Raw genomic sequence first — 16814 nt, forward strand, 5'->3', positions numbered from 1 at the left:
CTCTCACCGTTCGCAGTGCTCAGTCCGAGGGGCGGGATAATCAGTTGTCTTTCAAATTCCCTCTGCACTAGGGTTGCCAACTTTCTGATATGAAAATAAGGAACGGGGTTAGTGGGGGGGGGGGGGTTGAAATTATGTATGTATTATTGTACTAAATAGTGCATCATTTTACAAAATTGTGAGCTATTATTTACTAAAATGCGCACATAATGTACTACATTCTATAGCCACTAGCCTACTCATTTTCTATCTGGTGCAAAACAAGAATCATTTCGATGCAAAAACACTTGATAAAGAAATAACTGTTTGTAGCCTATTATACTCAAACCAAATAACTCTGAAAACTGAACTGGTGGATATGCTGTCATAGAAAAAAATATATTGAACATAGCAAGCTGCTCCAAAAGCTCTGAATTTGGTGAAGCCTTATTTTATTTCTGGTTTTTTTCTGTCTCTGCAGCAAGTAGGCTAGCCTATTTGTTTATCTTGCACAGATGCACTGTAAAATTCATGACAAGACATGTCATCTCACGCTACGCTATCAGCGTAATATACGTGACTCGCAGTGGCTCAAATGAAAAGTGCATTCTCTGTTGGGAGAGTGATGACAGACAAACTGAGAGGTTTGTTATTTCATACAAATCGTGTATTTTTCGTTCATAGTCTAACTTATAATACTGATCTGTCATGGATTTGCACGAGTTGATTCTCAATAATACGGAACAAAATGCGTTCCGTATCAGTTCAATACGGAACACATCTTTTTCCTTGCAAATACGGGACGATTCCGTATTTTACGGAACGGTTGGCAACCCTACTCTGCACGCAATAGGACAGCGGCAGCACTATGAGTCCCATGCGTTTCCCACCAGCGGAGCTAGTTGGCTAGTTCAAATGTTTGCCAACTTAATAAAAGCTTAACTCGTGTCACACTGTTCGCCAACAGCCACATTCATCTTATTTGTTTTCAAGTAGCAGGGAATTCAAGCCAAACCGTTGCAACTCTGCCATCAATCATTATGTTAAGCCCACCTAACGACTCTATACACGATTTTATTGGCCTGATTAAGTTTCGATTTCTGGAGCTCACAAGCCAACGGAGAGCTGCTAGACTAGGCTGCCGCTAGGGGCGCGTCTAGATTTCTAGGCTATCGTCATTCATATTAACGAGAACGATATTTGTTTATAGTTATCGTTATCGTTCTTGGTGTGAATGACCTTTTATAGATAGATCTCTCTAGGGCTCTGGGTTCATAGAGACCCGAAGTGTGATGTAGCGTTTCCATGACGGCAGAATCACTGGATCTAAACAAACTTTCAAAGTGGCTTAAATAGCATTGAATGTAGACATGTGGCATCATTTCTAGATAATAAATTGTAATTTATTGTAATTATGTAGGCTATAGCCATTTAAACGGGCTTTACCTGCTAGGCAGCAGCTTAGCCACATAACACGGATTCTCTGGCAGGTGTAATAGTAAGAAACAAAATTCCAGTGGATATTTCACGTCTTCTCAAAGACTGGCAGCTGTTAAGAGTGACGTTTTTTGCCAAAAAAATAAAGCCAAGAAACCGTCTGTGAATTTAAGGATTTTAACCGCATGCTGTGAAGTTACGCGTTACCACACGTTCTAGTTTTCCCGGGATTGTTCTCTTTTTTTAATGTCTGTCCCAGAAAATTGATAATCTTTCCCGGGACACCAAATGTCCCGTTTTTTGGTGCAAAGGCACTTCTATTTTTTAAAGTATTCCCTAGTTTCACTTTCAAAAAAACCTACGTTCTGCTCCTCCTAGCCTACTATTTTTTTTTAAGTTATCTTGATTGTATCCTGCTGTCGGAGGCAGGCATGCGCTTGATCGCTTGATTGGTTGTAATAGACCTCTGAAGTTCGCCTACAAAAAAGAACCATAACGGCCATCTTTGCCCATTTAAGGAGATCTGGTTGTTAATTGAAGCTTAACTACCTATGGCAAGTTGCATTGCAAGTTAGCTCTGGGGTAGCAATAATCTAAGTGTGCAGCCTTCACGTACCGAAGATCACAGTATCCACTCGAAGGCAGAGGACAAAAGTGTGTTCAGGAAAACGTCTGCATTTCAGACTTTTTCATCGCCGCGAGAGTTGATGCGATAATTCAAAATCCCCATGTTATTTTCCCATAGGAAAAATCGCTAGATACCGGATGTCAAAGATGGCTGCTTTTTTGTAGGCGAACTTCAGAGGTCTATGCAGACCTGCGAAACGAAAGTTTACCTTAACCATCAGCATCACCTAACAACTACTGGCCGCGCGCAGCAAGCATGTCCAAGAGAGTGAGTGCGTGCGGGTAAGCAACAGATTGGAGAGGGTAGCCTAGTACAAAAAAAAAAAATTCGGTTCGATTTGGTTTGATAAAATGGGGCGCGAGACGGAGGAGGATATAGGCCTACAAACAAAGTCAGGGCCAGTGGCGAAGAAAAAGAAATACATAGTAGGCCTACGCCGACAGGGTGAAAATGGGTAACTTTTCGGAGTGGCTAAGCTAACAACTTAATATTATGAATAGTATTGTTAATGTTTTATGGATTAGCCTTATATCTTAAGAGCTGGTGAATGGGCATTATAAGAACCGTTTAGACTCAACAACCTTAAAGTGACAATGAATGCACCATTTATAGTTTGCAGCATTTGTTAAAAAAATATTATTTAAAACTAGTAATAGGCATAATTAAAGGCATTTAACATTATTTAAAATAACTTTTTTTTCCCCCGGATTTTCACAAATCAAATGTGGCAACCCTACATGCAGGTCTCTTTTTTTTGATTGTGTTGGTATGAATATATGTTGTAATATGTGATTGCTACAGTGTAAAAAAAATATACTAATGTCTTAGAAATGTTGTAAAATGATTGAAATATATTAAGAAAGCCACCGCTATGGTGATTTGTAATGGTACACGTAGATTGATTTGTTTAGATCCAGTGAAATCGCTGCCTTGACAACGCTACGTCATGGCTTCGGGCTACTCTATTAAATTCAACATATAATTTTAGAACCTTGAATTGTTGCGGAACGGAATCTTATGTTAGAATGTTCAAAAAACCACACCCTTAAAGGAGAATTCCGGTGTGATATTGACCTAAAGTGTATTGAAACATGATACCGAGTGTGAACGTATGTCTCATAGCCCATCTCGGCTTGTCCCCTGCACTCCAAAATCTGGCTAGTTAGCCGATGCTACCAACAGCTTTTTTCAATAGTGGTGTTTCGCATCGGGCTAGCCATGCAAATAAATCACTGTTTTACACCCATTTATGAGGCTCAATGTATCTCCACACTTCATTGGTAGACTTCCGAGGGCCCTGACATTTAAAACGAGACATTGAGAACTTTGAAAAAGCACTGGTCGTTTACTTACAAGACGATTTATACAGACAGTATCTTCACGAAGTTTAGCGTTTGCAGCCATCTTGAATTTAGTCACGATAAGTCGAGCAACGAGTAAGAATGAACAAGTATGATAAGGGATCAGATTCCAAAAATAATTCAGTGGAAATGCATGTGGCGCTTCGGACTTGTAACCGGAGGGTTGCCGGTTCGAACACCGACCAGTAGGCACGGCTGAAGTGCCCTTGAGCAAGGCACCTAACTCCTCACTGCTCCCCGAGCGCCGCTGTTGTTCCCTCACGGGATCAAAAGAGTATATATACTATACTTATCCGTGAATTAGTGAAACACACACAGCACACAGTGTACACACAGTGATGTGAAGCACACACACTAATCCCGGCGCAGTGAGCTGCCTGCCAACGCTCGGGGAGCAGTGAGGGGTTAGGTGCCTTGCTCAAGGGCTGACTTCAGCCGTGCCTACTGGTCGGTGGTTCGAACCGGCAACCCTCCGGTTACAGGTCCGAAGTGCTAACCAGTAGGCCACGGCTGCCCCTTTTATGTATAATATAGCATACACTATCTTAACTTGATTGAACGGAGGAAATTGTCAGTACATGTGCTTGTTGGTCACATGGTGACCTGTGCATAACTTACAGCTAAAGTGTGCAAAATTAGATTTATGAGCGTCTATTACAATAGGCATCAATCCTAAACATTATTGTTTAAGAAGCTTTCCATTTATTGCTATGAGATTTAATTTTCAGTTGTCAGATGTGGTAGGGACATGTCAAAGGTCACTCAAGTTAATTCTTGCTAATGTTCGATTGATTTATCACTTCTGCACATCATGTTAATATAAATATATTCACTGGCTAGGTTTCTATGTATTTTTCATAGTTATTACATTTTATAGAGCATTGGCCACCACTAATGCCATTCAGCTCCCTTTCCATGAGAAAATGCATTTATGGAAGGAGGGTGACTGAAGCATTTTTACCTGGAGACTCAGTATACATATGCTTAAATGCTAGGCATGAGTAGAGCATGATTAATGATGTTGCCAAACTGACATCAGTGTGGTCTAAGATTCCTCACTGATATTCCACTTGCTCAGTGTGCTGTATGGTATATGTTGTCATTCTGTCAATCTCGTGTGAGAAATGGTTTTGCCTGTACCCACAACTATAAGCAGGGATGGATTACTAAATGGGCCTACCGGGGGCCCTGAAGTTCAAGTCATTACTATGTTCTCCACCCCTGCTATCTAAATAGGGCTCCTCAGTCAAATAAGACGGGTTATGTTGTGATATGTCAAAGGGCCCCTCAATCATATATGATTTTCACAGCAAGATGCCTTGAATCTGTTGATGGTTATCTCAATCTGTATGTCTTAATCTGTCCATTTCTTTCTACAAAACTTACATAGCATAATTTATGGGAGTCTTACAGGGGCTGGGGGTGCATGGCCCTGGACCCCCCTACCATTGCTGTGTTATTAACTTCCTCAGTTGGGAAGGGGGGCCAATTTGTGCCCAGAGGCCAGTGGCTCAAAATCCATCCATGACTATAAGGCAAATTCATAAATGAAGATATATTCTGCTATTACTGTGAATAGCTTTGCCATAATTGGACTTAATGTACTGTAGCTCATATTCATTGCAAATGAATAATACAAAATACAACAAAATACTGTTATGTGAGACATTTGTCATATTGGTTTACATGTCTCATATTAAATATGTATGTCACCATTAATGACATAGTAATTATATTATATGGTACATATAGCTGTCACTATACCCTTGCATAATGTGTCTGAATGGTTTGACCTGCTATTTTGATGTGTAGATATATGAAAAGTGTATTTTAAGAGACAATATGACTTAACTGCTTCCATGTAACATAGAGGGAAAAATTACATGATGGACTCTCCTGCTTACGTAAGACAGTCACAGCTGAAATAGCTGTGGGACTTGACAATGTGATTACCTAAACATCAGAAAAGGCATCTTGCCACAGCAAAAGTGATTTATTGCCACGTAACGAGTTGGCAAGTGCTTTCCCCACTCATTCAGCCTCTGCAGTGGCAATTTGAACTGTGTTTGACCTGTCCGCACTGTCCTCAGCCTGCCTGCAAACTGAACCCTCCAGAGCTCCTCTGAGGGGATGAAAGGCGGGGAGCGCTCTCAGCACTAAAGCCCTTTGCCTGGGTGTTGGGCCCCACACTCTCCCCTCCTCTTTGCCTGTGCTCTCTCTCTCTCTCGCTCACGCTCTTGTTCGCAGATCCATCTGGTGTGTCCGGCGGCAGACGGCATGGTACCCCGCTGCCAAATCCTGTCTTGGTTAGCAGCGCTGGGCCAGCCGCAGCTCCAGCTCACCTGACTCGCAGGTTTGTCTGCGCTGGGGGCAATTAATCCAAGTGGATCTAAACCGATTGGCAAGCACAGAGCTGTTGCACGGGCAACAAACGACGCCAACACAGTAGCACTCTCACACTGCACATGATGAGTGATAATAAAGGCTGTTAGAGGGCTGATTAAAATGTCCCAGGCTTGATTTGTACAATTTCATTTCCCAGCATTGCTGTTCCAAAATAAGCTAATCAAAACATGCCTCAAGCTTCATTACACAGCATAGTGTTTGTGAAATACAAGACTGATTGAAAATAATAATAAGAGAATGATAATAATTTCATAACGGTAATGGTTTGATGGTTAGTGTAGCCTAATAATTCCGGAAAATGCCTAGAATTCTGGATCAACAACGTTGACATGCTTTCTCTTGCTTCACACACTTTTACTGCAACAAATTACATCATCTCTGTGTCCGCAACAAAGAGAGAGCGAGAGAGAGAGAGAGAGAGTAAAAGGTAGTAGATCCGTCATGAACAAATGGAACATGCAGACCATGTTGGGCGAGTGAATAAAGTGAAGCCTGTTATGCTAAATGACTGTGTCATCGCCACTCTATATTTAGCTGAGGCACAATGGCCGACTTCTGCCTAGTGACCCTGCCATCTGCCATCACGCAGAGACACAAAATGGCAACCCAGAGGTAGCCAGGCAGGTAATTCAAGGTTACTGCCAGCCAACTGCTTCCCTCTGACCCCCGTCACGCACAGATACACTCCCAGCACAGTCGTTCTGAATGGTCCCTTTCCATCTCCCCACCGCCTCAGGGCACTGCCGCACCTCTCGTGGGGTAGTCGCACGCCCCCGTGTTGGGTGGCGACTCGCTCACCACCGCCATGAGGAAACAACACGTTCTGGGATCCAGGAGGGTGACGAAACGAGAGCCAACCACACGACTGGTGCGAACAAGCCAATCTGTACGGTAGGTCGCTCAGTGTCTCCCTCCATACAGCCTGAGTTGCAATAATGTCTCTGCTTTTCAACTGCCTCTATCCACCTCTCGAAATTCCTTTAAAGTATCAAAAGGTCCAGCTGTCGGAGACTAGATGCAGTTTTTGACATGAAAGGTTTTGCAAGATGGAGGGAAGCTGTTATTACTAGAAACGCTAAATGGGACATATCCAGTCCCGTATAGCATAAGGATGCACAGGCAATGCCTCAGCCCTCTGACAGTGATGATAGGGGAGGCCGAGAGAAGCATAGCCACGCATGACTACATGTAATGGCTGTGTGATACAACTATAGAGCTCGGTGCTCAGTTCAGATGTCCAGAGTCCATTTTGCCACCCACATCTACTTGTTTTTCAAGCCTTGCTAAAGCTTTTCTCCTTATAGTCTGTGACTGCTGATTACTTCACCTCTCTGTGTTGTAGATAATCTTTGAATCTGTGGAAATTACAGCCAAGCACAGATCACTCAAAACAAAGATGTCTAATTCAGACAGACAGATGAAATGCCCCTGATTATAATGAGTGTGTGTGTGTCTGTGTATGGTTGAATGTCTGAGTGTGTGTGGGAGTGGGACTGTATGTGTGTGTGTGTGTGTGTGTGCGTATGTTTGTGTGTGTGTGTGTGTGTGTGTGTGTGCGTGCGTGTGCGTGTGTGTGTGTGTGTGTGTGTGTGTGCGTGCGTGCATTCCATATGTGTGTTAAGAGCCATAGCAGACATATGTCTCGTCCTGATTATGAGCCGTCTCTGCTTCCTCCCGCACGCACACCCACCAGCTCTCAATGAGGCATCACATCCCATTCTCCTCACAGAGAGGCTGAGACGGAACAGATACGCTGGTGTTTTTGTTTGAGCCGCCAGCAGGCGAAAACTTTGAAGGGGGGAATCCGAGTGAAGGAGGTGTCATCACCGCTGGCTGTGTCGGTCGCACACAGGAGAGAGGTACAAGCTCTGAACGTCACGCTCCTTTCTCTCGGGGATTAGCTCCTAAAGAGCCGAGGGAAGAGCTCCCGGATTCAAACACAAGCCCATCTCCACCCCCGGCCAACCTTTTCTATTTTCCTCTAAACACCAAAGCTGTAACTACAAGCAGGGAGAAAGAGTTGGAAAATGATGCCATTGTTGCGATAAATGTCCAGAGATGCAATGAAGGAATTAAGTGATGCATGATATTGGCAACAACTCCGAATTCCAAATCACTACCTAACAGTCAGGGATGCAACAGACAGGAGTGTTTAAAATCTGTCTAGAAAGTTCTGAAGTAGTTTCTTCAAAGGCCCTGAAGTTTAGACCTGTTGTCAAGCCATAGGAGTCATGGATTAGGCTCAATCAGTGCTTGCTGAGGTTTCCTGAATTCTCGCTTCGAAAGAACAGTCGGCTCAGAAGATTCTCTCATATTTCAACGAAATCTCATTATCTGAAAATGTCATTTCAGTATGTGAACACATTAATTAGGCACTTCAAGAATCTGGTGTCATTTGAGCAATTGAGATAAGCAGTGCTATCTAATAGCATTAGACCATGTGATCAATTCAACTTAAACACACTCTATCAGTGACATATTTCTTTCATTATTCTTTCTTCTGTTTCGCTGGAGGCTACTAATTACCTTCCGTTAATTTACAGCAAACTGCAACATGTAACATTTTGCTGCTCAGAAATTAGAATTTTATTATTAAAGCATCTTATGCTGTTATTAAAATGGCCTTTATGCAGATAGGAACTGTGTGTCTATGAAGTCTTTGTTTTAAATTAAGAGCCCATCATATATAACGATGAAAACATGCTCAGTGCTGCAGTGCATTAAACTGGTCACAGGCCCCAGCTCTCGTGCAACATCCAACGTCCCAGACATGTGGTCATTATTAGTGTCTAAGCTCAGACCTTGGTGCCGTGCTTACCTCCACACTTTTAGCCTCTTTGCCACACAAACAGCACGCATCTGCGGGGGGAGCTGGACGGAGGGTGGTGGTAGGGGTGTCCGGAGGGGCAGTGGATCACACAGAATCTCCCCTGTGTGCCCCGCCTCGCCTCGCCTCGTGCTCAGAAGGCCCTGTCCCTCTTTTGGCCGTTCCTCTTTCTGGCCCTCTGTGTTTGGCTGTGACCAGCTGCTCCGAGGCTCGGCTGAGGAAGCCCTGTGTGTGAGCGAGAATGAGAGCGAGAGAGGGGTACTTTTCTCCGTCGCCTCGCTCTCCCCCATCAGTACATTTCCATCCTCCTTTTCTCTAATTGTCCAGTGGCCTCTAAAAGCAGAGACTTATTGTGTGTGATTGATTTTAGTGTTCACTTACCAAATCCTTCCTGTTGCTGCCAGTAATTTCAGAGTTATTATGGGTTTTGTTTATCAGTTTCTTTGATTAAACTGCTACAGTTTATCAGGGCTAAAACTAAGTACTGACATTGAAAAATCTTTACACATTTACAGACCATGCTGTTAGCAGTCCTACTGCCAATGTGCCAGGACAAGGCGTTCACATACTTGGCTTGACTGACGCAAATGATTCTGTTTAGCTCTGTGATGGGAAGGAATTCAATTTACAAACATCTCATTCATGCAAAAGTGTCGGCCTTGGTAGATAGACAGGGTTTAAAAAATAGTAATAAAAAAGCCTTTATGATAATTGTGCTGATTTCAGCCTAGATTCATTTACATTTTTATAAGCATTTTAAAAAATATTTCGTCTGAATATTGAGCCCATACATTAAGTGCTGCGTTTCTCTCGTCACACAGCAGCGCCGACCATTCTCTTATCAACATGTTAAAAAGCTACTGAAGTGTGCATTGACTGAACAAGTCACTGTTTGAAGCCGATGCCAAGTAAATGAGGGATCAATTGTGCATTGTTTGTCCTCGAAGAAGTGTGATAAGACACAGGACAATCTCTCTTTGGAGATTCCTGACCAAACTGAATGTTGTGGGGCCACAAGCACTTTGAGGATAAATGGATATCGCCAAGCAACAGGCATTTATATACAGTACCCTTGCCGATCAAGCAGCATTTAATCTAACACCACTTATTAAAATGACCTGTGATATTGCATACTTGCAAGTATAAATGTCCTATTTGTTGTCATTTCAGAGGAAGGATAATGAAATGCCCTTTATGCTAATGCATATGCATATTTGGAAAAATAAAATACACAACACATTGTTCAGTAACAATATGCAACTTTAGAGTAAATCTCTTAGAAAGATTGTATCTAAATCTTTGTTGTTAAATGCAAATAATATATGAGTCTTTATATGTCTATGTTATTTATAACAATTGCTCTGATTAGCAACATTTAGCTGAATTTAAATGAGTCTATTATGTTTATCTATTCCATGTGTTGAAAAGCCAAGGTTTTGTGATTGTATTGATGTCCTTGAATCTGCACAGTTTTTATATGCATTATAATGCTTTTTCCCCCAAACACATCTTTACACACTCTTAGGCTGGATTTATCATACTTTTGTATGTCTTCCATTCAGCCTGGTGAGATGAGTAAAAGGAGTGAAGAAAAAAAGAGAGGAGGAGAGGAGTGAGAGATGGAGAGAGGAGGAGAGGAGGGTGGAGAGCTTGCAGAAGGTGTGGCTGGAGGGTGCCTTTGCTCAGAGCCAGTGCCAGTGTGTCTTCGCTCTAATTGGCCACGGGCATGTGATAGACAGGCAGCCGCATCCCACCCCCTTCCCCGCGCCGCTCCTGGTGGTGTTGCATGTGGCCAAGTGCAGCAGGCAGTTTGTGAAGTCGGTCGCGGAGTGCTGCGAATTCCTGCTCGAGCCGCCACCACTCTGCAACACTGGCAAAGAGAAAACCTGAGGAGAGAAGGAGCGAGTGAGAGGGAGAGAGAGAGAGAGAGAGCGTGAGTGAGTGGGGGAAGGAGTGAGTGAGCGTGTGAGAGGGAGAGAGATAGAGAGAGAGAGAGACTCACTGTGCGCCGGGTCCACATTTGCACGATGGCTTCGGATCCGGGGCTGCTGCTGCTCTTACTGTGGACTATATCTCTCCAGGTTCAGGGCTCCAAAGACACAAACAGCAATGAAGGTAAGTGTGTGAGAGTCCGCTTGGTGCTCTACTAAAGATGCGCCGCGCTCATCTCCTCTTGTCTTTTCATGCCTACAGCTGGGACTGATGTGGAAGGGTTTAGTTGGAATGTCAGGCGTGTGAAATTGAGTGCAACTTGTATACACACATGCATGTTCGTGCACACACACAAACACACATACACACGCGCACGCGTGCATGTACAGACTTACTGTCAGAATCGGGGAGCTGTCAAACAATTCCAGCTCTGTCTTCTTCTGTTTAGGCAGTTTTGATGTGAGAGGAAGGGTGTTTGAGTTTGAGTCAGTTCATAGTCTCCATCCACAGAGAGACACATGCTCATTTGTGTGTGTGTCTCTATGTGTCTGTGTGTGTGTGTGTGTGTTTGTCTGTCTGTGTGTGCGTGAGTGTGTGTGTTTATGTGTATTCACATGTGTGTGTGTGTGTGTGTGTGTGTGTGTGTGTGTGTGTCTGAAAGTTCATCCCGGAGCAGCGCGTGCTCCAGGGGACACTTCTGGGGCTTGTGTGAGAGGGTGTGTGTGTGCATGTGTGTGTGTGTGTGCGTGCAGAGGGCTGCCTGCTCTGAGACTGCCTGCACGCAAAGCTGCTTCGCCGGCAAGAGAGGCAATCCGCTGCCGTGCGTGCTGACAGTCACCTCTACTCTGCTCTCTCAGCCAAAGCACACAGGACAGGGACAGGGACAGGGACAAGGACAAGGACAGGGACAGGGACAAGGACAGGCAAGGTGAAGCAGCACCTGTGTGCTTTCCTTATGTGTTTTTTTCTTCTCTCTCTGTGTGTGTGTGTGTGTGTGTGTGTGTGTGTGTGTGTGTGTGTGTGTGTGTGTGAAGGTGTGTGTGTGCGTGTGCAGGGAATTGTGTTTTATTGATGTGTCAGTATGCATATGGTTCCATATACAGTATGCATACATTGCTACGGTTAGAATAGTTGCTAATTGTTCTCATTCTTATGAGACGGTGCTGGTAATGTGCACTTGTGCACTCCTTTATTCTATTGCAGGGGCTCAGTGGAAAATCACTTTCTATGTTTGGCAAAATGACTTGGCCCTCTTACGGTTGGATGCCTTGTTATGTGAAATCCACAAAATGCATTTCATTGCCCGTTGCTTCAAGGGACCAGCCCGCGTGCTGTTTACTTTTGCGAGAGAGCCAGGACAGACGACAGGTTTTCACCTCGGCTGCTGTCCCACAGGACGTTTGTTTCTTTACACCCAGATAAGCTTCAGCATGTGACAGGGTCTCGCGACTGTCACAGAGCGCTCCAGCCCCTGACACTGAGTGACCCAGTCTGAGCCGTCTGACGGAGTGATGGGTCTGGCTGCTGTTGTGTCTGACATAACCGTGCAGGGGGCACAGAGGCACTGGCGCCTTAATGCAGGGGCTTACCTGGGCTTCAGCCCAGGGGCCTCGACCAATGAGGGGCCTTCTAATAATAATAATGATAATCAATAATAATAAAGCGTATTCGCGGCGTCATTAGCCTACTCTGGAGCTAGCCTAAATAATTGAGCACATCGTACTGCTCTACAATTACATCCATGCAGAGGCCCCCTTTGTCTTCTCCAATTCTAAAGTGTAACAAAATGTAACAAAGCGTAATAAATCCCAGCGGGTGTAGAGGAGCTAGAGGAGAGGCTGAAACTGACTGACAAACTTATCATATAAACTCTGGAATGCGTGGATAGGATTGAAGCAACGATAAGCGAATGGCGTGGATTCCTGTAACTGTCCATGAAAACAGAAGGCATAGCAGGTAAATATCGTAGCAAATAGCCTGGAAATGAAACGGCTTTAAAAACATGTATTTCACTTGTCTCATTGGAGTGAACACAGAACATGGGCTGTGGCGCAAATAAATGAATTAGTGATCTGCATCTCCGTTCACCAACAGCTAAGTTTGTGCTAACCCATTCGCACATATAATAGTCTATGTTATGTTTTCTCCATTGTTAACGTGAGATATGTCTCCATGTAGTGTAGTGATAATGCATAAGGTAGCCATGTTCACATGAGCCAGCTTGTTCTGTAGGCTAAAAGTATTTCTGTCCCTCCCAAACTGCGTTAAAATGGTGTGTTAAGTAGACAGAATTTCAAAAAAACTCCTGGGGAACCCCCGACACGTCAAACACATGCACTTTTGAAAAGCTTTTAAACATCCATATGTGTACCCATCTTTTAACTTAGCCTACAGCCAGTGTTGTAAAAGTTCAACGCTTGTTTTCATGCAGTAGGCTAGCCTTTTTGATAAGCGATGTCATGGGTAGGTGGACGTGATTCGAGGGCTTTCTGTTCCTGTTTATGTAAAGTTTTTACATAGGCTGAATAATGATAGGCTACACTGCATGTTATTAACCAAAAGCGCACGCTATGTGTCGGGTCAGATCGCGGGCAGGGTATCATTTAATCATAATTAATATTTGAGGTGGGGGGTTAAAAAACATATAGCCCAGGGGCCTCGGGTGGTATTAAGGCACCCCTGCACAGAGGGTGTCCTAGAGGAGGGAGAGTAGAAAAGGAAACGTCTCAAAGTGTGTCGAAGGTAAAGTGGTAAGGAGACAGACGAGAAGGTAGTTCAGATGAGGTGGCAGGTGAGATGGTGTTGTAGGTAAGTGGGGGTGACTAGACAGGTGAGATGTTGTTGTAGGTAAGTGGGGGTGAGAAGGCAGGTGAGATGGTGTTGTAGGTAAGTGGGGGTGAGTAGGCAGGTGAGATGGTGTTGTAGGTAAAGGGCACCCCATGTAGAGACTGCTGCGGGGGCAATGTTCAAAAGTAGGGTTAGAGGCCAGGTGAGTAGGGTTAGAGGCCAGGTGAGTAGGGTTAGAGGTCAGGTGAGTAGGGTTAGAGGCCAGGTGGAATTGGTGTGTCCGTCAAAAGGAGCGCTGAATAGAGCACTCGTGCAAATGGGAGGAACTGTGGATAGGCACACAGGTGATGGGTACAACTGGCTATTTTTTCCGTCCTGACTTTTTCAGCAGACATAAAGAGTAAAGGCATGTTCAACTCAGTTTGAACTGTAAATATGTCAGATTGTAAACATTATGTCAATCTTACATCAGAAGAATACACTGAACAATATTATCCATTATGATGACACCTTAGTCATGTCAACCTTGAAACTGGCAGAATATGACCTCATGTCAGGAGAAATCTATTTATTTGGCATCATTGTTACCTCAGCTTCACATCAAAATTGACATGTGCAATCATAATGACAAATGACTTAAGTACTAAGCCTTTAGAAATGCTCGCATACGTCTTAAAAGTCTTAAAAAGCAACCTGTAGTAAAATTGTCAAACCATTGTGTATCATGAACTCAGATAAAAAGGTGAGGCTGTCTTAATTTCATTTTCTGTTTATTGTCTTATTATGACCGCCGCGCAGCGAAGCCAGATTTTTTTTTTTCTCTTTTTCGCATGTCCAAATTTCCGTCAAGGATTCCCGGGACACTGTAAGACCAGGGTACACGAAACTTGGTGGGCATGTAACCCCACATGGATAGCATGGAACCATCGTTTTTCGTTTTGATCTGTAGCCCCCCCGCTGGACTGGAGCCCCCGAAAGGAGGGTAGGGCAGACACAGTTTTCTGTGAATATCTCGAGAACCGTAGGGTTTAGGAGGACCATTTTTTTGTATGTTTGCCTCCAGGAGTCATCTTAACCCATTCCATGTGCACACATGTGCATAAACAGATACACACGCACACACATACATTCACAGTAATCATACGTATGACACATACTCAGACAGTAGACATATGTACGCATGCATGCACATGCACATGCAAAAACACAGGCACATACGCAGGCACACACACAAGCACGCACACACACACACACACACACACACACATAAACATAAACATGTACACGCACACATCCACACAAGAATTTCTCAGAATTATGAACAGGCAAGATGGGGGTGGGGTTGTATAAAATGAATTTTACATGTGAAATCTATGAACTAATCATGTTTTGGTACTTGTTGTCTAGCAGATACCAGTAAGAAGTGTGGATAATGCAATTTAGTGAGACAGTTAGAATCATATAGGCCTTTCAGCGTGATTTATTTTTGTGGAAAAAATGTGCTGGACCGGGCGGCGGTCATATTTTGTACCGCTCTGCGGTACATCTAGTTTATTTAGGGATTTATGGATGATCAAATATACAATGCATCTGAACCTTCATAGAAAGAATGTACACAAACCCCATACTTCAGTATCGCAAATCAAATAAAACTATCACATAAAGATGATATAAACAATAATAACTAAATAATTGAAAAATGTCCCCATTGATGTGCCAGAACTTTTCCTTTTTATTTGTTTAGATGCAATTTATTAACCTCACATTTTTATCACAGGCCTTAAATGATGGAATTCCATTTATGCAAAACACTCCATTACTTAAAAGAATTTGTAGTATGTTATCAATCATCTTTCAATAATCTAGATTAGTAATTGTGAAGCCTCTATTTTGAACAGCATCTGCAGCCATAGATGTCATGAAACGGAAGGATTTGATGTAATATCATGCACAGTGAGAGTTCAAAAGTTCATGTTTGGCTGTTTTTTTATTAGTCATCATGAATTAAAGATTAAAGCTGCAAATTTAATTGACCTAATAAAGTGGTGCACCACAGTTATCGGAAACATTCTGAGCTGCCCAAACTGGATGTCTAGGCTTTATCCTTCTGGGAGTTGCGGTACAAATTAATTCCTTCTTCATGCTGATTTCCAGACTGAGCGATGAATACAGTGTGCGAGTCCATATGCTTGAAATGAAAAGGAGGAAGAGGGAAATAATAACACTCTTTCAGTGCTGGTGCGATTCATTGATTAATGGCTCTGTAATAGTCGTGTTTTACCCTCGCAGAAAACACACAAAAATACATGGTCTCTTGGCCAGAAGATAAATGGCTCCTCTACCTCAGTTAACTGGCGACACAGATAAACAACCCAAGAGTAGTTTGACTGACATTGCTATTTTAAATTGTTTTATTTCATGAAACCAGTGGGCAAATAGCTTGAATTTCCATTTGTCATGGAATGTGCATGAATGATCAGCAGGGAGAGATGTTTGCAGGGCTGTATCATAAGCACAATAAATGCTTGCTTGCACCAGTTTCTCTTTTCACAGTCACACTCTTTGTTTGGTTTTTACCATATTCATTAATGTCCTCAACTATTACAACATTAACCAAAAAACAACAACAAGAGTAATAACAGCCAGAACAACAATCATTTTCTTTTATTCCTTTTTCGTAATTGTTACCAGTTTACCTCTGTCTCAATGGGTTTCCATTTGCAACCAATGTACGTCCTCTCATATGAGTTTAACTAGAGACATAGAGGTCCTCTGGAAAAATTAGATCTGCAGCAGGGAGCTAAATGGGTGAACTGTGTGATTCAGACAGCTGATGGATCACAGGACTGTTGGATGATGCTTTAAGTTATTTTTACTGAAAAAAAGTTACTAAAAGCACAGTTTTTCTTCTCATAATTACTCATGTGTGTGTCTGTGCAGGTTGTTAGCGACTGCAATAATGACATTCACAGTGCTAATATTACACTTCAACAGTGCCTTCTGAGCTATTGACAAATCTGACGCTATCTATTTCAGTCTTGAGAAAATCAATTAGCAGCTTATTTCTTAAAATATGCCTTGATATTTATCCTTTCCTGGATTGCCAGTAAGTCTCAAGACAGACACTTTACATTGCCCAACAATGAAACCATAAGTTTGGGTAAGAATAGATAGATAGATAGATAGATAGATAGATAGATAGATAGATAGAAATAAAATAGTGGAATAGCAAATCACTTGCTCACATCCAATATTTTGGTATGTATGTCATAGCTGAAGACTGGTGATGACATTTTTGATTGTGTGTAAACAGTCCCCCATTAGTGTCTGGAGTGCTCAGGGAACCGACTATGGGGCCGAGCGAGCTCCGTTGCATTAGGATCAGTGTTTCTGGAGAAACAGGCGCCATGATGAGATTGGTTCCTGCTTCCCTGAGCAAATAAATAAATAAGGAGCG

The 16814-nt window shown here is 43.0% G+C and overlaps 1 protein-coding gene across 2 annotated transcripts in view; it reads left to right on the forward strand.

Moving 5' to 3' along the window:
* Positions 1 to 10438: 10438 nt before the first annotated feature.
* epha8 (eph receptor A8) overlaps positions 10439 to 16814 on the forward strand; it is a 66238-nt gene continuing 59862 nt past the window's right edge. For both annotated transcript variants that reach the window (XM_048254929.1, XM_048254930.1), the window contains exon 1: positions 10439 to 10753. In XM_048254929.1, the coding sequence (XP_048110886.1) occupies positions 10666 to 10753 (88 nt within the window). In that variant the 5' untranslated portion in view covers positions 10439 to 10665. The remainder of the gene's footprint in view (positions 10754 to 16814) is intronic.

This window comes from Alosa alosa, chromosome 10 (assembly GCF_017589495.1).
Source record: "Alosa alosa isolate M-15738 ecotype Scorff River chromosome 10, AALO_Geno_1.1, whole genome shotgun sequence".
Lineage (NCBI taxonomy): Eukaryota > Metazoa > Chordata > Actinopteri > Clupeiformes > Clupeidae > Alosa > Alosa alosa.